The 23,982-nt window shown below is 49.7% G+C and overlaps 1 protein-coding gene across 4 annotated transcripts in view; it reads left to right on the forward strand.

Moving 5' to 3' along the window:
* Nucleotides 1-23,982, forward strand: part of GALNT18 (polypeptide N-acetylgalactosaminyltransferase 18) — a 354,952-nt gene that overhangs the window by 180,282 nt on the left and 150,688 nt on the right. For all 4 annotated transcript variants that reach the window (XR_003591776.2, XM_027979390.2, XM_027979391.2 and 1 more), the window contains exon 3: nucleotides 4,791-4,957. Coding sequence is in view for 3 of the 4 variants with exons in the window: in XM_027979390.2 (XP_027835191.1) it covers nucleotides 4,791-4,957 (167 nt within the window). In the remaining variant the exon portion in view is untranslated. The remainder of the gene's footprint in view (nucleotides 1-4,790; nucleotides 4,958-23,982) is intronic.

Genomic DNA, 23,982 nt, shown 5'->3' on the forward strand with positions numbered 1-23,982 from the left:
CTGGGGGAGATCATTGGTGTGTGAGTACAAGAGGCATAGCCCTCAGGTAGAGGCTGGGGCTGGTTGTTGGGTAAAGTGGCCAGATTTTGGAGCAGAAGCGCTGGGCTTGGTCTGGAACAACCCTTTTCCATAGCAGCTGTTGGACATGTGTTCCTTTGGCAGGACTTGGGATGCCCTGCTGCAGACAGGCTCCTGTCCCCAGTTCAGTGTCTGGCGGGACCGGCAAGTATGAGGACATCTCGTCTGACATGCTGGTCTTCCTCCCTCTTTTTGCCTCTCCCCTCAGTCTTGTAAGTTCTGCTCCAATGTTGAGATGAAGATAGGAACCGGGACTATGTGTATCCATTATATGTGTGTTGGGTGCTTTGAAACAGTAGCCTCAGTTTATTCAGCAGATGCTGGCTGAATGAATGCTTGCTGATGACCAGAACAGTGCCAGGCAGAGCATGCGCAGTCGTGAACAAGATCCTCGCCATCATGAAGCTGGGCTCTAGTCATAGGAGGGCCAACCATCCTGGTGTTCTTGGGATTCTCAGTGTTGGGAGAGTCCTGGGCAGACTTGGATGAGTTGGTCACACTGCCTAGTCACTACTACAGTGGTGATTGGATATATGTGTCTTGTGGCATTTGGTGATGGCCAGGTGCTGGCTAGGAGGAAGAGGAAGTTTGCAAACTATTTCTTTAGTGAGAAGTTTTCCGTTCATCAAATATGAGAGAGAAGATCCTGAACTATATGGAGAAGACACCTAAGTGATCATTTCTCCTGCCTCCCTCTGTCCCTGCCTCCATGTGAAAAGACATGGAGAGCAGGGGAGTGGCTTGCTCAGGATCACACAGCAGTTTGGGGCACAGCTGGGTCAGCGCCTGGGTGGCTTTATCCATCCCTTCTCCCCCATAATGCTCTCTCCCTATAAACTAGCCCACCTCATCTTTCTTATCTTGCCCACCCTTCACCTCTCTACTCACGGAGACCCAGGTTAAGGTTAGATGCTGTGCAGTCTGGAGAAAAAGCACCAACGCTGATCCTGGGAAGGTCTTAAGTGACTCTCCAGAGAGAAGGGAGGGAGGAAGGATTTAAGGAGCTCGGTACGTTTGGCCAGGGGAGATCGCTTAATTATAGTGCAGAGGATCTGAGAGCTGCTGGAGATGGAATGTGAGCGACTGGGGCCAAAATCCCAGTGAAGGAGAGCAGGAGAAGGAAGGACCTGCTGGTGAGAGAAGACCTGACTCTCCTTCTAGGGAGGAGGCTGATACAAAAGGAGAGAGCTGAGATCAGTGGCATGCACGTGAAGTTCAGGCCTCATGCAGACCTGCCTTGTCTTATTGCATTTCACGTTATTGTGCTTCACAGATACTAAATTTTCTACAAGTTGAAGTGTTGTGTTATCATGTAATGGTTAGCATTTTTTAACCATAAAGCATTTTTAAATTAAGGCATGTATATTGTTTTTTTTTTTCAGACAATGCTATCACACACAATATGCTATCATGTAATAGAAACATAACTTTAAATGCACTGAAAAATCAGAATATTCATATAACTCACTACATGGCAGTGTTTGCCATATTGCAGTGGTCTGGACTCAAACCTGCAATATCTCCAAGGTATCCATGGTTATTTATCCATAAAATAAATAACCGTGTTGGTTTAATTCTGAAAACCTACTATACGCCAGACTCTGGTTTAAGGTTGGGAGCTAGCACAGTAGCAAAATAAAGTCCCTGCTCTCAGGGAAGTCATTATAGTGGGAGGAGAGACATGAACACACACAAATGTGAGGTACTCTCCTAGGTGTTCTGTTGTGTTCAAAAGGGTTGTCATGTAACAGCTGAGTTTGAAAGAGTCTTGCATATAAAAATAGTGATCAGTAGAGTTTAGCTTGAAAAACAAATATAACATTCCTGCTCTGCTTGGAGAAAGGTCACCAGGAGATGGATACCAGACACAGCAGCTCAGCCCATCAGGACGGCCATCCATTACCGGGAGAAATTCAGCTTGCAGTGCTTATGTGGAGCTTTGAAAAAGAAAAGAGAGGAGTGGAAGGCAGTTAACCCTCAACCCCGGAAAACACTTGGGAAACACACCTGAGGCTTTAGATACAGAGGCTCTGAGAACTCAGAGGAAACCCTTGGAGGTGTAGGAACAGACTAGGGTCAGTCTCGTGGCTGGTGGGGCAGACAGCTTGTACTGATATCGTGACCTTATTAGGAGCTGTTCATTACACTTTCAAAAAAGAAAAATAAAGGTCATGTGCTAGTAGTCTCACCATATAAAGTGTTTTCTTTAACTGCGATTAGCAAGTAGGTTGTGTGTTAATACTTCTATCATTTTCCATTCCTAAGGAAAGGCCAACTGCTGGTCTTGATAACCATAAGTAAGCACTAGCCCGAAGAATTATTTGACTGTTAACCACCACCTTTTAATTGCTGTTATAACAGTACTATTCACAACAACAACACGTTTTTTGAAAGGGTCTGATGAGCTTAACGGAGAAGGCAATGGCACCCCACTCCAGTACTCTTGCCTGGAAAATCCCATGGACAGAGGAGCCTGGTGGGCTGCAGTCCATGGGGTCGCTGAGGGTCGGACATGACTGAGCGACTTCCCTTTCACTTTTCACTTTCATGCATTGGAGAAGGAAATGGCAACCCACTCCAGTGTTCTTGCCTGGAGAATCCTAGGGACGGAGGAGCCTGTTGGGCTGCTGTCTATGGGGTCGCACAGAGTCGGACACAACTGAAGTGACTTGGCAGCAGTAGATGAGCTTAAGGAGATATCCTAGCCTTTCTCCCTCATTCAGCCTTTCTCCCTCATTCTCCTCATCTCTCCTCCCTTCACTGCAGTTACCTGAGCTGGCTCCCTCCATCACCTCCTCTCTAGTCGCAACACTGTCCCGTCGACCCCACGGGCCTTTGCACCTGTGGTGTGCCAGGTGGGTTTCTCCAACCTCTCTCCCTCATAGAGCCCTTCCCTGACCACTCCTTCTAGAACAGCTGCCAGGGCACCACATTGTCCTCTAACACCACATTACTTTTCATTTCAGTGCGTGAATGAAATTGTATCATTGCTTGCTGCTGTGTTTGCCTGTTTCCCACTGCAGAGCACAAGTTCCATGAGGACAAGCACTTTGTCCTTGTTGTTTTAACCCTGAATGCAATACCGCCTCATGGAAAAAAAACTCAATATATTCCATTAAATGCAAGAATGAATGAATTCTACACCAATCTGTTACCCTGATGGCTTTCCTCACATCCTAAGTGTGAAGCAGATTTGGATGAAACTTTGGTTCTTTCCCTTCCCCCATTCACTTTTTTCGTGAGAGAAAAAGAGAGCTGGAAACAGAATGAGAAGTTTCTGTAAATTTCTGGTAACCATAGAGATAGTGATTTTAGTTTATTAATCTCCTGCACTTAAGCAGACTGGAGCCCCACTGTGATTTCTCCAAAATTGCTCAGCGCTGGTTATCCTGCAGCCTTCCTCATTAAGGAAGAGCAGGCCCATCCCTATCCTGCAGCACTTTAATTACAATGAGCAGAAGCCCTGTGCTATTATGCTCATTATTGCATTATTATGCTCACCTGACTGTACCTCCCACTTTGGAGCAGTGCAACACGGTCACCAGCGCTGAACCCCTGGAATCTTTGGTGGCCGATAGCGGGAGCAGGCAGCCTCCACTCTGAGCCGAGGACCGAGGTCAGGGCCACAATTGCTGCTCTCTCCTTTCATTCAGCTGTCCTGAAGATGGGAGCTCGGTGCCCTCTGGAACAGTATTTAGTGTCAGCCAGAGAAGGGCACCAGCCGTGGTTTCCCATCGACAAAGTCAATGCTTACAGGAGAAGAAATTGACATGCCCTTGCGAGCCATGACATTCCTTATTGTCTGGCCTCGTGATGGGGTCTAATTTTAGGGTCTCACGTTCCTCTTCCCATGGAGAGCGGCATGCAGACTTTAGTGATTTTGCCTCACGTCCTTTGGATAAGAGACCTCCAAATGGGTTTCAATGGATCTAGGGAGGCAATGGGAGAGTTAGGGGCAGTCTCTCACCTGACCACTTCTCCTTGAAGGGAGAGCCTTGGTATAGAAATAAGACCAGAGTTGAGGTTTCATCTTGGCAGCTGACATATGGTGGGGACCTAGCCTCTCTGAGCCTTAGCATCTTCATCTGTGAAATGAGGTCCAAATTGTCCTTCCATTTCTCTATCATGTTGAGGCTCTGCGTCTGGTTTCCACCTGTCTCTGGAGGCTGGATCCATAAGATGAAAGAGGCATAAGAGAGGCTCTAGGCAGCGTTCCTTTAGGAGTGAGGAAAAGTGGATTCTGGCAGGAGGAGTCTCTGGAAGGAGACATGTTTTTCTCCTGAAGTAGGTCATCTAAGGTCTGGCCTCATTTAAGCACTGGCTGTCATTTTGGAAAAACTAAGATTTTCTTTCGGTTGCATTTCCCATCCTATTGGATTTAGAAATACAGTGTCATTCTTCCAGTAAACATTTGGTGACAGCCTGCTGGGTTCCAGGCCCTGTACTACGGTCTAGTGATACAACTGTTCATCTGGGAGAGTTGTTGACAAATTCAGACTCTGTAGTGGGGCAAACGGGTTTCAGTGGCTGAGGGCTTGTCTGCTATACACTTTGTGATTATCTTAAGTATATCAAAGAGAAGACCCCGGGGGAGAATGTGGACTCCTGAGCTTTCCAGCAAAGCTGGAGCCAAGACATGGGCGGGCCAGCACCTGGGGCGACCCCTGCCGAGTCAGTGCCAGATCTAAGAGCTTGGCTGCTCTTCTTTCCAGGTGCCGCAACCTCTCATTCCCCGACAGCCTCCCAGAGGTGAGCATCGTGTTCATCTTTGTCAATGAAGCGCTATCCGTGCTGCTGCGCTCCATCCACTCGGCCATCGAGCGCACACCTCCGCACCTGCTCAAGGAGATCATCCTGGTGGATGACTACAGCAGTAACGGTGAGTGCCCGGCTCCCTGCCCGGTGGGGCGTCTCCGCCTCCGCGCGGGGTTCTCATTTTCTGCAGGCTCTCCGTGGCTCTTCCCTCTCTGGGACGTTGCCTCCGAGAGGAGAGGTTCAGTCCATAGCTGCGCTCTTCGCGTTCCGGAGGGGCCGGTCCCAAAGCTGTTCCTCGCTGGGTGTCAGCTCTCTCCCTCAACATCCTGGCGCAGTAGGATGAGATAAATAGTCGTGACCTCCACCCCCTCCACATACACAGGGAGCCTTTCCAGTGACTCTTTCTGTGAAGCGTCATTCCACTTTGCTCTGCGCCTTGGCCTTGGCCTAGAAGACTTTTCATTGCCGTTGTCCTAGCAGCGGTGGTGGCAATGGTGGGAGTGTTGATGGTGCTGGTGGTAGTCATAGTGGTGTTGATGGTGAGGATGGTGGAAGATAAACACTGCAATGACAGCAACAGAGCTGTTGAAAGTCTAGCTTCTTTTCTGCATCCCCTGCTCCACATTCCATCTGACCTGAGCAAAGCCCCAGGCGACCTGCAATCCCTTGTTGAAGCCCTCACAGCATGTCTCCCTTTCTCCAGCTACTACCAGGTACCTCATTCCCTTGGTACCTATTCCATGACTTCTGATTCTTCCCATGTGTACTGTATCCATAATATTTTCCAAACTTAGAGACCATGCACTGAGACAGTTTGAGAACCGCTTCTCCCGATAGGAGCTTTAATATGAATGTGCTATAGATAATGCAACCTGGTCACAGGAGCACAGTCATTGGGCTTATGTTATCTTTAGCATTTTCTCTGATGTCAGGTAGTAAATTTCCCAGTGAATCTGTTGCTGTAATGAGAAGTTCAGATAAGCAATTTGTATTTTGTTATCAATTAAAGCTGAAACGTATCAGATAATTGAAATATTTTAATCTCTATAAGCAAATTTTCTGTTTCATTTTATTATCGTGCAGTAAGAAGTGTAGTATAGTGTAGTAAGAAGGGACTTTTAGAGCTTTCTGAAGGGCAGTGCTTATGCATCATGTGACTCTCATTGTTCCGTGGATGTGAAGGAAGGAAAAGGCACCTCGGATGGCAGCAGATAGGCAGAGGAGGCTTAGGGGTGATGGCCTGTTGTGAGGGAGACCTCGAGTAGGGAGACCTTCCTATGCAGCTACCTGCCTGGCTCCAAGGAGTGGATGCTGAGAAAGCTCCCACTCCCCAGTGGCTAACACTGCTATTTTATGACTAGCCTGCCCGTGAACCCTATCTTGCTCCAGCAAGGCCAGCTGTCCTCCTGGCCTCTTACATTGCCAGGACGCAAGGGATGGAAGAGCCATTCTTTCATTTCATTCCCATGGTAAAAACTTTATTGTGGCCTGAAGGATGCTGTTTTGTCATTAATTCATGTGGGAAAGAGGGGGAAAACTGAGATTGAGAAATTTAGATAAGGAAAGTGAGCCACATATAGAGGGTTTCATGTTTGAATTTAAATGATTTGGACTTAATTTTCTAAATGGTGATAACCATATTTTGGTAAGAGGAGTGATACAGTCAGGACTGGGCAATGAAGGGCTTTGGATGTGTTTTAAATCATTGGCTGGGGGAACGGGACATCTTGAAGAAGGGAACCGGATGCATCGTAACTGCAGCCATACATATAGCAAGAACTTAAGGGGCCTGGAGTTGTGTTGGGTGTGGGGACTGAGGGCGAGATATGAGCCTGAGAGGTTTTATAAAGGAAGCATCTGTTGGATCTCTTGACTGAGAGAAGGCCAAAGGAGGGCTGGTAAATGATGACTCAGTCTCAAACCAGGGTGACTTAGAGGATGGCGGTCATTCCCAGGATAGGGGGCAGGAGGAAGAGTGGGTGGGTTCTTCATCAGATCAGAGATGGAGGTGGGGGGGGCGGCGCGTTTAAACCCAAAGCTCTGGGAAGTATTGAGTTGATGACATAGTTAAGTAGCTTGACTTGGTGATGAGTACACAAGGCCACACTTGACAAAATTGCACAGAACTACAAACACACACCCAGAGGAGTGTACATATTACTGAAAACACACACCCGGAGGCATGCACATATTACTGAAAACACACACCCAGAGGAGTGTACATATTACTGAAAACACACACCCGGAGGAGTGCACATATTACTGAAAACACACACCCGGAGGAGTGCACATATTACTGAAAACACACACCCGGAGGCATGCACATATTACTGAAAACACACACCCGGAGGCATGCACATATTACTGAAAACACACACCCGGAGGAGTGCACATATTGCTGAAAACACACACCCAGAGGAGTGTACATATTACTGAAAACACACACCCGGAGGCATGCACATATTACTGAAAACACACACCCGGAGGAGTGCACATATTACTGAAAACACACACCCGGAGGAGTGCACATATTACTGACAAGACCTGGAGAAGCCTTGTGATTTTGGTAACGTCAGTGTCCTCATTTTGATATCACACTATAGTTGTGTAAGGTGTTAACGTTGGGGGAGGCTGGGTGAAAGGTGCGTGGGACCTCCTTGTGTACTTCTGTGTACTTTCCTGTGCGTCTGTAATTACTTCAAAATACAAATCAAGCAAAAGCCTTCCCAGAAGATTCTAACCCAGTAAGTTTGTGATGGAATCTGACTATCTCTGCTTTTAAGAGCATCCTTGATGATTCTGAAACACAGCTCTGGTTGAGAATCTCTGCTTTAATGAATAGGATGCATGTGTTGAGTTCCAGCGCATGGTGTGAAGGGAAAGAACTCTGAAGTCTGAAGTCTTGGGTTCTAGGACCCTCTCCATTATGGGTGAGTGACCCCAGAAACTCTCCTCAGCCTCTCAGAGTCTCAGTTTTTCCTCTGTAAATGGGGATTGTTTTCCTCCCTTGCTTACCTCACTTGCCTGACATGGTCAAGGATCTCTTTGTGAGTTGAGCAATGAGATCCATTATCATTACCATCATCATTACCATCAGCAATCCATCATCATCATCCCTCCCCAGCCCCCACCTCCATGCCCAGGAGACTGCGTCACAGCTGGCCAGCCACACACTGGAGCCTGATAAGAAAGTATGGGGACGCGAATGGGGAGTCTTGTACACACATTAATTACAGCCTTTGGTTGGGAGGAAAGGATGGAAAACTGAAGAGGAGAGAACAAAAGAAATAGAAGTTTGAAAGGATGCTGAGGATAGGTGTTTAGGAGTCAGGAAGAAGAGGGTTAGATGATAGAGACAGAGAGGGAATGGCCAAGTGGATCTGGAGGGCAAGCCAGACTCTGAGGACAAAGAGAATTTCAGGAGCAAGCCACCTCTTTGACTAAGCCCAAGGCATTCAAAGAGCTCCCCTTGTGGCTCAGCTGGTAAAGAATCCGCCTGCAATACGGGAGACCTGGCTTCGATCCCTGGGTTGGGAAGATCCCCTGGAGAAGGGAAAGGCTTACCAGCTCCAATATTCTGGCCTAGAGAATTCCATGAGCTGTATAGTCCATGGGGTTGCAAAGAGTAGGACACGACTGAGTGACTTTCACTTTCACAGGCAAGTGCAAGGACACGGAGTCTAGGAAGAGGGCATTAGATGTGAGGGGTGCGGATCATGGAAATCTCAGTGGGAAGGGTGGGGGCAGGGCTGCGGAAGCCAGATGAAGATGAGGAGCCGCTGGGAGGTAGATGCTTCCATCAGGGATGTTGACTGTGAAGGAGAATCAGGAGCTGAGGAGGAGCTGGAGCGATGTTTTCCACCAGTTAACCACAGTCTGCAGTCATGACCCAGGATGACAGGCCTACTCATACCCATACACGCGCACACACAATTGAAACAAAACTTTTAAGAAACAATAGTTGATTCCTATTACGTGCACAGTGCTCTGACACGCTCTATTATAATCTGGCCTATGTTATTCATTTCTATTGTGTTCTATTGTACTGTGCTGTGTTATGTTTTTTTCCTCTCTCTTTCTGAAAGGCAGATCGTTCTCGTGACTCTGACTGCACATTAGAATCGCTTGGAGAGCTTTGAAGGAATCTAGGGTTGTCATGCCTTAGCTCTAGTAATTTGATTGGTCTGGAGAGGGGGCATATGAGGCCCTTGGTCTGGGGAGGGCGCCTGAGTTCTCTGAGACAAAGGTGAGGACAGCCTCTGAGAAGGGAGGAGAGGATGGGACCCTGGGCACAGAAACCAGGCTTGCCTCTGGGAAGAAAAAGCAGATGGGCTAATGGGAAGGGAGCTGGAGGCAATGAAGGGTTGGCGCCTCTGGGGAATGGGCTGGAGATCTGACCAGTAATGGGTCTCCCTGAGACCAGCCTGCGCTGAGCTCTCAAGGAGGGGTGGGAGAGACATTGAGACTGTGGCTCTTGGAGGAAGGGGAACACCTCTAGCCTTAGCCGAGGGCTGCCTGAGGGCCCAGCCTGACGGGGAAGGTGGCTCTGGCTGTATCCTTGGAGGACTCCCTCTAGGGCATCAGCCCACTCAGCACCGGACTTTCATTGATTTGACATCAGGCCAACTCAGCTCAGCTAACATTCCTAGGGTGCCCAGCCTGGGCCAAGGGCGTGGAGGGAGTGATGGGTCAGATCCAGTCCCTGCCATCAGGGAATCCTGTGATTAAAAGCAAAGTGGGGTGAGACATAACAGGACTTGGTTTCAGGTCTCAGTTCTGCCACTTGCCAGCCAGGAGCCTTTTGTGCCCTGTGTAGACATCAGGCTTTGCCCCCTCCCTGTGTGCTCCTTGGTCACCGAGGACACACAGGGTGATGAGGGTGAACATGCCACAAGCTGCAAAGAGAGCACCGAGGAAGAGTTAAAATGAGAGCAGTAGAGACAGCAACGATAACAACTGCCGTGTGGCCCCCAGTTAGAAGCAACCCAGGCTTTTCTTTCTTCGCGGAATAAGTGTGCCCTGGTGGGAAGAGCCGGAATTCACATTAGGCCAGCTATTTAGTTCCAGCTCTTTCTAGCTTCTTCCCAGCTGTGTGTTCTTAACCTCTGTGAATCCTATTTTCCTTATCTATAAAATTGAGACGTATGATTCTTACCTCTGGGATTGTTTGGAGGCGTGAATGAGATTATGCATGATGGAAGCGATGCTGGTGTTTAAAACTCTAAGTGAAGCCTGAAGCCGGAGAACAGAGCTTCCAGAGACTGTCTTCCAAGTGGTTGTCACAGGTTCTGTTGTGCGGGTGCCTCGTGTTCCCCAACTGCCCCCAGACCCCCAAGGGCACCTTTGCTTTGGGGTCAGGCTTGTGTTTTCACAAACACAAAAACAGTCAATCACTGCTTTCTTCACCCACACCACTCAAGACCTTTATCTTCGTCCCAGAAGTCAAGGACTGAAGTTTCTGCAGGAGGCCCTTGTGTAGAACTTGGAGTCCCTGTCCTTTACCACCTTAGCAATTTCCTAAACAAGCTCCACTCTTTCAGGGGCTGGCACCTGTGCAGGATGCTGTCAGTCCTCTAAAGTGGCCTCAAAACACTTACGTTTGAGCTTGATTAAAAATACAGAGAATTATACCAGGCACATTCTTGATTCAGGACATTTGCACTTGCTTCCGCTGGTGATGCTAGTGGTAAAGAACCCATGTGCCAATACAGGAGACAGAGGTGAGTTTGATCCCTGGGTCAGAAGATCCCGTGGAGGAGGGCATGGCAAGCCTCTCCAGTATTCTTGCCTGGAGAATTCCGTGGACAGAGGAGCCTGGTGGGCTACAGTCCATGGGGTTGCAAAGAGTTGGACACGACTCAAGCAACTTAGCATGCACACACTCCCCTGCCTTTTGGAATGCTCTTGCCCTCTGATACTGCACCACTTGTTTCTTTACCCCTTCAAATGTTGCAGATGACACATTATTAAAATGGCAGCCTTAACCTCTGTCTCTCTTCATCCCTTGAGTGCTTCCTTTCTTCAACAGTATCTGTCACCTTCTGATACACTGTACTCACTTAGTTACTCTCCTTATTTATTTGTACATTTTCCCTCCACTGTGGCACCCCACTCCAGCACTCTTGCCTGGAAAATCCCATGGACGGAGGAGCCTGGTGGGCTGCAGTCCATGGGGTCGCTAAGAGTCGGACACGACTGAGCGACTTCACTTTTCACTTTCATGCATTGGAGAAGGAAATGGCAACCCACTCTAGTGTTCTTGCCTGGAGAATCCCAGGGACGGGGGAACCTGGTGGGCTGCCATCTATGGGGTTGCACAGAGACGGACACGACTGAAGTGACTTAGCAGCAGCAGTATGCATGTTCCATGAAGACAGGGACATTTGTTTTGTTCATTGCTGTGTCTCCAGCACCTACAATGGTGCTTGATTCTTGTAGGTGTTCAGTAAATATTGATTCAGTGAAAGAATGCATGTGGATTCTGTAGCCTGAGGCAAGGCTTGGAATCTGCACATCAATAAGCACCCCAGAGCATTCTGATACAATGGGACCTTCTCTGGGAATCACAGTTCTAATTTCTGTCTCCCATCATCCTGTGTGCTGCAGCTGAGGAGCCTGGGACAGCAGGCACTTCAGAGCCTCCAGGGCTAGCCTGGCTGTAGGCACTGCGGGGTGGAGTATTTCCTCCTGGGGCAGGGCCCTTGGGACCCTCTCTGCTGCATCCTAGGGAGATGGCAGGAATGGGGAAGGGGTGCAGAGCAGAAGGGGAGCTTCTTTTGCGGTTACACCATCATGGCCTGACCTCAGGTCCTACGCATGGAGTCAGATGGCCAACCTGAGCCTCCTCTCTTCCATGTTACCCAGCCCCTGCAGGCGTTCCTGACAGTGGCTGCCAGGCTGCCTGCCCTGCCAGTCTAAGGCAGTATCTCAAGGCAATGGTTGGAACACAGCTCAGAGCCTCCTGGTTTTAATTACCGTGCTCTTCAGTGAATCCCAATGGGCCAATGTCTTTAGCTGGGACTGAGTGATTCAACCTTTATAGACCTTCAGAGGGAGGGAAGCACCAGGACTTGCAGCTGATAAAATCATCTCTGCCTTTGATTCTTGGCTTTCGTTCACTTGATCATTCATTTCATTCATCTGTTCCCTCAACAGGTTTTTAATGGCCGCATACTTTGTGCCAAGTACTTTAACTCACAGCTAAACATTTACCTCCACATCACCCACCCCACACACATGGTGAACACTCTCATGAGACTCAGGCATTCAGTACTTGGCCAGGTGCTCAGTGAACATGAGCCCTTTCCGGCTCTCCCACCAGCTGTCCCCGAGTCACCCCATCCCACAGTCCAGCCACCCCCACTTCTTTTGCTGTGCTCAGTTTCTCTGTTTCCTTTCTTAACTCATGTCTTCTTTTAATAAACTTGAAAAATCAGGCAGTCTTCTTTCATGCTACTTGCAATTGCAAAATGAATCTGAATTTGGTGACTAAAAGCACATCAAAGCAATGGTGATATCAAATATTCTTTTAAGCGTCTCGTTCCCTGGAGATTGTGGTCAGCACATGGTTGGCAGTGACTTGCCCAGCCTACACCAGCCTGATGCCTTGCCTTCCAACAAGAGAATGGCCAGCTCCCAGCACCTCGCATGCTTCAGCTGGGGTTGAACTGTCTCCTGGGCAGTGGATATCCTTCGCCCAGGGATCCAGCCTTCACACTGGCCATGTTTGCTCAAAGCCTTCCACACCTTCTGGCAGGAGGAGGCTTGGAAGTATGCAGGCCTTGAGATACAGGCCAAACGGACTCTCCCTCCGGTGGCTCGGATGGTGAAGAGTCTGCCTGCAATGCAGGAGACCTGGGTTCAGTTCCTGGGATGATCTCCTGGAGAAGGAAATGGCAACCCACTCCCGCATGTTTGCCTGGAAAATCCCATGAGTGGAGAAGCCTGGCAGTCCATGGGGTCACAAAGAGTTGGACATGATGACTGAGTGACTAACACTTTCCCCCACCACAGTGTCAGGAGGCAGGCAGGCTGACAGGCAAGCCCCAGCCGGCTCTCCGGAGGGAACCAGTATCTACATCAGGCAGAGACTGGCCAGGGCCCCACAGTATGTGAGTGACAGAGGCCGGATGGGACCTTGGGTCTCCTGACTCCTGCCAAGGCTCGCTGCTCACCTCCATACCGTGTCCCTGCTTGGTCCAGTGGCCAGTCTTTCTGCTGTCTGCACTGTACATGGACATGGTAGCCCACGGCCAGGCCCCTCAGGCTTGCTCATGGTGACTGTGGGACCTGCTTAGTTGTCTTCTGGAATGACACTCATCCCTCCCTTCCAGCCCCTTTGCCAGCTCCGGGCTTCAGGGTCCACTCCCAGGCCACTGCTTCCAGGCAGTCTGGCGTCCCTCTGTGCTACCCCCCCTGCTGGCTGGACCAGGTTTGTGCCAGAGACTATTCTAAGTAACTTTTCATAAATTAATCAGCACTCTGTGGCAATGGTAAGGACCATGATTAATATCATTTTATATAAGAAGGAAATAGGCACAAAAGAGTTGAGGAACATGTCCAGAGTCACACAGAGACAGAGTTTGCACCCAGGCTGTCTGGCCTCAGAGCCTGCCTGCACCCTCGACTATTAAACAAGGCTGCCTCTGGTGCACCGTGGGTTTCTGACTTGAATTTTACCCTCATTCTCTTACCTCCGTACAAAGAGAGATGTTCGGCAGCAGGGTGAGTGAAGGAGGAGGGGAAGAAGGCCCTGAAGAGAAGGTGTGGCCGTCTCCTCAGCTGGAGCTCTGCCCTGGGCTCGGTCAGAAGGCGGGACCCTGCACAGAGGCTTCTAGGCTCAGAGCTGAGAGGTAACAGGTGGAGCTGGCAGCCGTGCTTTAGGTCACCTTGTGAGAGGGAGTCAGCTTGATGTTTTCTTAGAAACAGAGGGAAGCTGATATGCTTGTGTGCACACATATGTGTGCGTGTGAACACGTGTGGGTGAGTGGGTACAAACCTGTGAGTGTGCATGTAACATGTGATCATGTGTAAGCGCTCTGAGCAAGCACGTGTGTACCTGGGGTCTTAGTCCGTCTGGGCTGCTGTAACAAAACACCGTGATCTGAGTGGCTTAAACAGTAGGGGTTTACCTCTCATGTTCTGGAGTCTGGGAAGTCCAAGTTCAAGGTGCTAGCAGATTCAGTGTCTGCTGAGAGCCTACTTCCTGCTCATAGACAGCTGCCTTCTCTCTGCGTCCTCACACGGCCCTCCTTGGTGCCTAGGTGTGGAGAGAGCTAAGCTCTGGTGTCTTCTCCTCTTCCTATAAGGGCACTAATCCTATTATGCGGGCTCCACCCCTGGGACCTCCTCTAAACCCAGTTACCTTCCAAAGGGCCCACCTTCAGATACCTTCACCTTGGGGATTAGAACTTGAATATATGGTTCTAGGGGCACACGCATTCAGTCCATAATGCTGGGCTTGTGTGTGCACGTGTGAGCTGAGGTGTGCAAGTCCCCACCACTGTGGTTTAGCCCCTTCCACCATCACCCAGGACATCTTCAGAATCCTGCTGAATGACAGGTAATCGTACAACTGTGAATCATTGTTATTTTTAATTGTTGGTAAGAAAATCAGTGTAGTGACAAAATAGAATCAGAGCTGCCAGCTTGCTTGCCGCCAGCTGCTGGGTCCCCCTGCACTTCCCGGAAAGCCCCCATCATCCCTTGGCCCAGCGCCTGCCTAATCATTGTTTAATGTTTCAAAGATGCTGTCCTACACGAGAGATACTCATTCCAGGCTGTAAAAATACCAACAGCTTTGTGTGCAGCTGGAATAATTGCAAAAATTAAAAAAGCAGAGAAAAAGAATGGTCCAACGGTATTGTGCTTTATGGAGCTTAAAGAATCCCATATAGCTAACCTAATTACAGCCAAGGCTCAGGCAGCTTAAAGGTGTTTGTACAACCAGGCATGTGGGCCGTCAGCCAGCTCAGCAGAAGGCTGCTTGTCACCACCCACCCCTGTGCCTTTGACCAGTGTCACTTCAGGGTCACGCCCGCATACCCAGCAACCTCGAGATGGAGGCGTGAGTGTGTGCTAAGCCACTTCAGTCATGTCTCTTTGTGACGCTGTAGACTGTAGCCCACCCGGCTCCTATGTCCATGGGATTCTCCAGGCAAGAGTACTGGAGTGGGTTGCTGTGCCCTCCTCCCGGGGGTCTTCCTGACCCAGGGATCTTCTATGGGACCCCCATCTTCTATGTCCCCTGCGTTGGCAGGCAGATCCTTCACCACTAGTGAGTGCCACCCGGGAAGCAGCTGGTCCTGAATCCTACAAGAGTCCTGGAGGCTCTCACTGCTGCTCCTTATGCCTGGGGCTGCCTCTTCCTGACAAAATTCACCCTTCATCACCAGCCTGAGAGTTACTCTTCCCCGTGGCCACAGATTCGTGTCTTCGCGTGTCATCCGGCAGCACTCTCCTGCGGACACGGCTTACGCGACGCGAGCTCCTGGCTGCTCTGGGCAGCACTGCCTGCCCCTCCCTGCCTACTCAGGCCCTGATCGGCAGACTGAGTCTGCTTTGGCCAGTGACTGTGAGGGTAGAAGGGAGTCAGATAACTGTCTCTGGCAGATTCCATCATGTTAGTGTCTGGTCACGGCCCACGTGGTCCTGGGGCTGTGCCCTTCACCAGGGCACCCAGCTGAGGGGCATCAGGCCCCTGCAGGGATGCAGCCTTGTTTGAACACTCCCCTAGGGCCTGGCTCCGCACCTCTTCCTGGCTAGCCCTCTTCCTTGAGAGATTGGACCCTGCTCCCTGTGCCGCCAGGTGCTGGGGTCCCACTCCGCTGGCTCGGTCCACCTTCCTTCCTGCGTCCTGGGGGCTGGGGCCTCCCACTGATGGGCCGCTCCACCGGAAAGCATGTGCTCAGGTGCTTAGTCATGTCCGACTCTTACAGCGCCGTGGACTGTAGCACACCAGGCCTCCCCGTCCAGTGGATTCCTCAGGCAAGAATCCTGGAGAGGGTTGCCATTTCCTCCTCCAGGGGATCTTCCCCACCCGGGGACTGAACCCACTTCTCCTGAGTCTCCTACACTGGTAGGCAGATTCTTTACCACTGAGCCACCCAAAAGAGCATCCTTAGTGCACGATGCCTTGGCGTGCCTGGCCCTGGGAACACTGCCTCTTTGTGGGCCTGCCCAGAGCTCTGTCACTTTCTCCGGCTCTAACCTGCGTGCTGTCGGCCGCCTCTCTGTCCTCACCAGGCACCCTGCTGAGGCCCTGGCATGTCACATAGCTGAGCCTGCTTGAGTCCGGCTATGGTGTGGACGGGTGGTTCATCACCGTTTTGTGTTCCTTTGCCAATAAAGGAAACTGACTTCAATAACCAGGAATTCCTTAACATATTTCCCGGCTGACCAAGAACAACCCTAGGAGGGCAAAGTGCCTGCCCGTAGCTCATGAGCTGCCTGGAAGCAGTCTGCACAAGGGAGCTTTGGACCATTTTGCTTTACAGACTGGCCAAGGTGACCAGTATCTGGCTGACAAAGCCAGCAGGAACCAAATACCAGTGGCACTATCCCTCTGGTCAGCTGGGTAGCCATCTGTCGACGGGGCAATTCCTGGAGCTGGAGCGCTGAGCCAAGTGTGGGAGGACCCAGGAGAGCTGTCTCTTGCCCTCAGGCCCGGGGTCCTGCTGCCCACAGCTGGGAGGCAAGCTGCCCTTGGCAAAGGCCAGGGACACACTGGCCCAGCCCGTGGTGTGGCCAGCAGGAAAGGTCTCCATGTCCACTCCTGGCCCGCAGCCTATCTTGCTCAGCAGCTTGAAAAGACAAACTGGTGTTGAAGACAAGCCAAGCTGAACACCAGGCTGTGCAGTGAGCTCACATCCCGCGCCTCACCCCCCACTTCCCCAGTAGTGGAAAGCGCTCAAAGCGCAATCAATCAAATACTTCCTACTGATAGCAAATCTGTGGAGGATGGAATGTCTTCTGGTGGGACTGATTTCCTGAAAGGCTACCCCAAACCACGCAGTGACCCAGGTGTCCTCCAGCATCTCCAGGGCCTCAGTGCTCAGCAAGAAGAGGTGTGAATGCATGAGAGTTGGCACCTGCAGCTGGAGTGCCAGCTGCCGCCCAGAGCTGTCCTGCCTGTTAGCCTTCAGAGTCTGTGGGATACCAGCACCCCCATGCTGGCTGGGAGGCTATGCTGAAAATAATGCTGGGGGCGGGGGAAACCAGTACAAAGAACTGGAGCCAGAGGGTCCAATAACAGGTATGGACTCACTGTGGCAGGGGCCAGGCATAGGGCTGTTTGGGTTTTGTTTTTATTTACCAGGCCCTAATGTCAATAACCTCAGATATGCAGATGACACCACCCTTATGGCAGAAAGTGAAGAGGAACTAAAAAGCCTCTTGATGAAAGTGAAAGAGGAGAGTGAAAAAGTTGGCTTAAAGCTCAACATTCAGAAAACGAAGATCATGGCATCCGGTCCCATCACTCCATGGGAAATAGATGGATAAACAGTGGAAACAGTGTCAGACTTCATTTTTTGGGCTCCAAAATCACTGCAGATGGTGATTGCAGCCATGAAATTAAAAGACGCTTACTCCTTGGAAGAAAACTTATGACCAACCTAGATAGCATATTCAAAAGCAGAGATATTACTTTGCCGACTAAGGTCCATCTAGTCAAGGGTATGGTTTTTCCATTTGTCATGTATGGATGTGAGAGTTGGACTGTGAAGAAGGCTGAGCGCCAAAGAATTGATGCTTTTGAACTGTGGTGTTGGAGAAGACTCTTGAGAGTCCCTTGGACTGCAAGGAGATCCAACCAGTCCATTCTGAAGGAGATCAGCCCTGGGATTTCTTTGGAAGGAAAAATGCTAAAGCTGAAACTCCAGTACTTTGGCCACCTCATGTGAAGAGTTGACTCATTGGAAAAGACTCTGATGCTGGGAGGGACTGGGGGCAGGAGGAAAAGGGGACGACCGAGGATGAGATGGCTAGATGGCCTCACGGACTCGATGAACGTGAGTCTGAGTGAACTCCGGGAGTTGGTGATGGACAGGGAGGCCTGGCGTGCTGTGATTCATAGGGTCGCAAAGAGTCGGACAGGACTGAGTGACTGAACTGAACTGAACTGAACTGAGAGACTGCCTTGCTTGTCTGCTCAAGCCCACAGATATTTATTCCTGTTCTGCTCCGAAAGTCATTCACATGCATGCATTCGGCAAACCAAGCACCAGGCTCTAAGCTTGGCACAGGGGAGGCAGTGGTGAACCAGATGTGGCTCCCTACTTCAGGCGAGTTCTAGTCTGAGGATGGAAGCAAGTAGTACGTACAGTCTATGGCTCTCTTTTGACACTGATGCAAAAATGAGATTCTCATTTCTAGCTGTTTTTAAAAGCCCATATCTCAGGAGCTCTAGATGTAAGTCAAATTTTAGGGAGAAAGGGTCTGAACAGAAAGAAACCAGGGGGATGTGAGATCAGTGGGCAAGAAGGCTGAGTTGAGTAGCACTGATGGAAGGCTGGTCTATGAGACAGCGCACAGTTGCCCTTTGACCCCACCTGTGCTGCTGGAGTGGGGGCTTGATTTTTCATCTAACCAAGTAGGGTACTGCCTGGGTACCGGTACCTATAGCTCCATTGATTTGTTCCTCCCTGGCCCCTGTACTGTTACTGCCAGTAGCTGCCCCTGGCTTAGATGCTTTTCCACTGAGCCCCTGACCTGTGATAGAGATGTGTGACCTAGCTCATTTGTGGGTTCCTCCCCTACCTGGATGAGCTTCCCTTACAGGGCACTGGGCAGCTTGAAGCAAGCTAAAATGTAAATCTAGCCCTAAAATGTAGTCCAAGGCCCTCATTTTACTGGAGGAAAAACTGAGATCCAGAGCAATGTCACACATCTGATCACTGGCATAGCCAGTGCTCAGCGCTTTGCTGACGGTACTCACCCATTCATTCAACAAATGTTCAGGGAGCGTGAGGCATCACACTCAGCAGCAATGATTTGAGGACTGAGGAGGAACAGTTTCCACTCCCAGAGAGCTCCCAGCCTAGGGCAGCTGATAAACCACAGACGAACAGCCATTACCCACAATGTAAAAATGTTTAAGTGCCACTGGTCACAAGTGAAGGAGAGAGTGCTGGGGGAGACCAGGAAGAGGTTTCAGTCATTCTGGGAAGCCTTCCGGAAGAACTGGCATTTGAGCTGGGCCTTGGGGATTGAGGAGGGGAAAGACAGGCTGCCTTTTTTTCTGTGACTCTCTGCTTAGACTTTATGGAGGAGGAAATGACAACCGACTCCAGTATTCTTGCCTGGGAAATCCCATGGACAGAGGAACCTGGTGGGCTACAGTCCATGGGTTTGCAAAGAGTCGGACACAACTCAGCGACTAAGCAACAACCCCTGGACTTTATGGAAGGCATCAGCACGACCATGTATTGGGCACCTGATATGATCCAAGCAAAGTGCTAGGTACGTGTCGCACCGTATTCTTTAATTTTTCCAGTATTTTTACCCACTTTATAGATGAGGAAACTGAGACTCAGTAGTTACTTAGCTCTGAATGAAAGTTTCCTCTTTGAGTCCTTCTCTCTTTCCCGCAAGGCCTCACACAGTGCCTCGTGCCCACCAGGACCCTGGTGATTCGCTAGTGGATCTGATGGCTGAATGAAAATGGAGACAGAGACGGGGGCAGAGCATCTGCAAAGCCAGAGGGAAGGCAGCATCCTGCTTCCTTAGACAACACGGGGCTAAGAGCTATTTAGGATTTCGGTCATCAGAATAAATGTCTTCCCCTTTCATATATACACCCTGCCTCCAGGCTGGTAGGTTCTTAGCCTAGGCAAATGCTATGTCATCAGAGCTACCGTTTGTTTCTAAGCATCTTTGATGTGTTACTTTGTTTAATTGAAAGAACAACCAAATGAAGTAGGTATTGTTTTTTTTTTTAATTTATTTTTAATTGAAGGATAATTGCTTTATAATATTGTGTTGGCTTCTGCCATACAACGACTGTGAATCAGCCGCAGATATACATATGTCCCTTCCCTCCTGAGCCTCCCACCCGCCTCCCACCCCGTCACACCCCTCCAGGTTGTCCCAGAGCACCAGGCTGAGCTCTCTGTGTTTATACAGCTGCCCCCTCTGCCCCGTCTGTTTTACGTGCGGTGGTGGATGTGTCTCAGTGCTACTCTCCCAGCTCATCCCACCCCCTTCTTCCCCCGCTTTGCTGCTGTTCCTGCCCCGCAGATAGGTCCATCAGTACCATTTTTCTAGATTCCATGTATATGTGTTGTGCCGTGTACTCAGTCGTGTCTGACTCTTTGTGACCCCGTGGACTGTAGCCTTTCAGGCTCCTTTGTTCATGGAATTTTCCAGGCAAGAGTACTGGAATGGGTTGCCATTTCCTACTCCGGAGGATCTTCCTGACCCAGGAATCAAACCTGTATCTCCACATTGCAGGCACATCCTTTACGCACTGAGCCACTGGAGCTTTATGATATTTTTCTCTTTCTGACTTGCTTCACTCTGTATGACAGGCTCTAGGTTCATCCACCTCACTAGAACTGGCTTAAATGTGTTCCTTTTTATGGCTGAGTAATATCCCATTGTATATATATACCACAACTTCTTTATCCATTCATCTACTGATGGACATCTAGGTTGCTTCCGTGTCTTGGCTTTGTAAGTAATGCTGCAATGAACAGTGGTGGATTGTCTTTTTCAATTATGATTTTCTCGGGGCATATGCCCAGTAGTGGGATTGCTGGGTCACATGGTAGTTTTATTCCTAGTTTTTTTCAGGAATCTCCATACTGTTCTCTGTAGTGGCTGTATCAATTTGCATTCCCACCAACAGTGCAAGAGGCTTCCCTTTTCCCCACACCCTCTCCAGCGTTTGTTGCTTGTGGATTGTGTGATGACGACCATTCCGACTGATATGAAGTAATACCTCTTTGTAGTTTTGATTTGTATTTCTCTGATAAGGAGAGATGTTAAGCCCCTTTCCATGTGTTTATTGACCATCTGTATGTCTTCTTTGGAGAAATGTCTGTTTAGCTCTTCTGCTCGTTTCACAGATGAGAGCACCAAGGCTTGGAAAAGCTACAGATTACACAGCTAAGAAAGGCAGAGCCAACATCTGGACCCAAGTTGCACCTGGCTGTAGAACCTGAGCACTTAACCTTGTCACTGTGTTCAGGGATCCTAAACTCAGTTACCCATCAAGGCTGGATAGATAACGTGAATGGCGGAGGTGAGGCAATGAGGACTGGTGGGGACTGTGGTGAACAAGAGAATGAGCCCAAGTTCAGCTCAGAGAGGCAGCCAGTGCTGGGTGCAGCCTATTTCTAGCCTGCAAGACCTGCTTTTTTTCCAAGTTGGGAATAATACTTTCATGTTTGGTGGGCTGAACAAGCCACGTGGGCAGGTCAGATATGGTTGTATCTGGCTGTCTACAGCCTGATCATGTTGACTGCCAGTCTGAGAAATAGAAGCTTCTCTAGAGGTGCTCTTTAGCTCAGACATCCTTACTGAGAACCTCATCTCACACTCACTCCCTCTTGCATTTGCTGGTTCCCAGATCTCAGAAAGCAGCCAGTTCAGGTAGGCTGACCTAGACACGTCTTTGTGCAGTTTCCCTTCATCACAGGCACAGTTTAAGAAATTCACAGTGCACAGGCCACATGGGTGAGTTTCACTGATTCAGGGAGGCCCCTTCTGGGCCGATGGACCCTTTCAGAATAGCGTATGACAATGCAATCAAATTGTAGATTTTGTTTCTAGGTGATGGACTTGAATGCCATTCTTGGTGACATCCTTGCATCCTGAGACCTTGGACGCAACTTGCGTTAGGTACCCTGGGACAGGCCAGTAGTGGGGGACAAGAGTGACTAGCACCTGGAAAGCTGCCTAGGTCTAAGAGGAGCCAGATGGTGTGACAATCGTTTGGAGAGTGTGTCAGTCTGATCAGGCTCATCTTAGCAGGACTCTCTCGGGGCGGGAAATGGGAGAGGAAACCAGGGAGGGAGGTGGGAGCACAGCCTCGCCCGTGGGCCTTCCCCAGGGCGCGGGGGGCTGTGGTTTGGATTCGCCACAGCTCACCAGCACTCACTGGCACGCCTGATTCTCTCCCACCACATTACTTCCATTTCTTGCATAGCCTGCAACCTGCAACCCCGAGGGAGTGTCTTGGAGTGTGTTTGTGGTCCGTGGGTTGATACTGTTCTGGTTGCCATCTGAGAGTGAATAACCACAGCATTTTGAAGCTGAATAAGACCCAGGGGGAAAACGCCTAGGCCTCCTATTTGTCTCATTGTGAGAAAGAAGTGTGGAGCTTTACAAACCCAAATCTTTAAACCCTTCCTCACCCAGTGAACTTGATGGGTAACAAAAATGAATTAGAAATTAGATCAAGGCTCAGCACTACCATGGGTTCTGAGCCAAATGGAAATTAACAAAAGCATCTTCAGCAGGGTTAATGGTGAAGGCAGGCTTCCTGCCTTGGCAGAATGTCCTGACTCGGGTCTCAGAGGGGGTTGATCGAAGGATCCTGTGGATGAGATCAGGAGGGCAGTGAGAGTTCTCTACCCAGACAGTGGGGAGGAATTGACTTGTCATTAATTGACTCACAGATGGGAGAGAAAATTCCAGCGATGCAGGGTTTATTTAATGCCAGACCGGCTGCCAGTGGTGCCATTGCCTTCTACACCTGCCCCACAGTGCTGAGATGCTGAAGAAAGGAACATTTTCCCTACTTTGAAAGAGGTTCCTGGTGAAGTCCCATAGACGGAGTGTCTGCAAGCTTGTCTGTGTTGTCAAATTTCATTTGGCTTAAAACGTGAGAACTAATGCAGAGAATCAAAGAAAACAAGATTGTTTGCTGAGTGCTCCTGACCGGACCTGCTCAGGCATGAAGCTGGGGCATTGCCTGAAGTGATTGTATTTTCTCTGAAAAAACATTCAAGGTTGTTGTTTAATCTCTGTGGAGTGAGTCTCCATGATCTTAGATGTCCAGTTGCTGTCCTCTGAACCTACATGCTCCACATTCCTACATGGATCAGTCCAGCAGTGGGTGAGGTTACTCCTCCCTGAATTCCTGAATTCTTCATGGCAGGAAAAACCAATCCCATCCTCCCATTTCCCAGTTATTGGGTTTCTACATTAAGCCAGGTGCATCCATGGGGGAGGGAAGGAGAGAGAAGTGGGGGAGGTGGAGTGGCTGGGTAGATGAATCGATGGATGGGTGAGTAGGTGGGTGGATACACAGGTGGGTGAGTGGAAGGTGGATAGGAAGATGGATGGATGGAATTGATGTTTTCCATTTTATGACGCAGATATTTTGTGCCCATTTTAGAGATGGGAGGAATTGAGGGTCAGAGGAGACAGCGGGTCACCACAGCTCTCCCTGTACGATGGTGGCAGGACGAGGGCTTAAGCCCACATTTTTCAGCTCCAAGTTTGGTGTGTCCCCCTTCTCTTCTCCTATGTTGCCCTCCAGGCTTGTTTGTTTGTTTGCTTTTGTATAGACGGCCTGCCGTATACCTAGAGACAGACCCACATGGACTTGGACCAATTGCTTGTACAAACAGGTGGCCAGAAGGAGATTCTTTTCTTTTTTTTAATTCAGCAAATATTATTGATCACTGTGTAGGCAGAGTTCCCAGATGGAGCCCCAAGACTCCTGGCCTCTAGTGTGGACTCTAGATGTTCAATCAAACACTCATCTGGTTATTGCTGTGAAGGAATTTTTGCTGATGTAATTAAGGTTCACAGTTGGTTGGGTGGGTCTGACCTGAGTATTAATGTGAACTCGCTCAGTCGTATCCAACTTGTAGCGACCCCATGGACTGCAGCCTACCAGGCTCCTCGGTCCATGGGATTTTCCAGACAAGAGTACTGGAGTGGGTTGCCATTTCCTTCTCCAGGGGATCTACCTGATACAGGGATCGAACCCGGGTCTCCCGCATTGTAGACAGACGCTTTACTGCCTGAGCCACCAGGGAAGTCTAATACAAGAGCCCTTTAAAAAGCAGAGTTTCCTCTGGCTGATTGCAGAAAGAGAAGTCATAGAGATGCCCTCTGGAGACCTGAAACACTGGTGAGTTTTAAATGGGGGAGAAGTATGATCTGACTGATATTTTTGGAAGATCTCTGACTAGT

Source organism: Ovis aries, chromosome 15 (genome assembly GCF_016772045.2).
Source record: "Ovis aries strain OAR_USU_Benz2616 breed Rambouillet chromosome 15, ARS-UI_Ramb_v3.0, whole genome shotgun sequence".
NCBI lineage: Eukaryota > Metazoa > Chordata > Mammalia > Artiodactyla > Bovidae > Ovis > Ovis aries.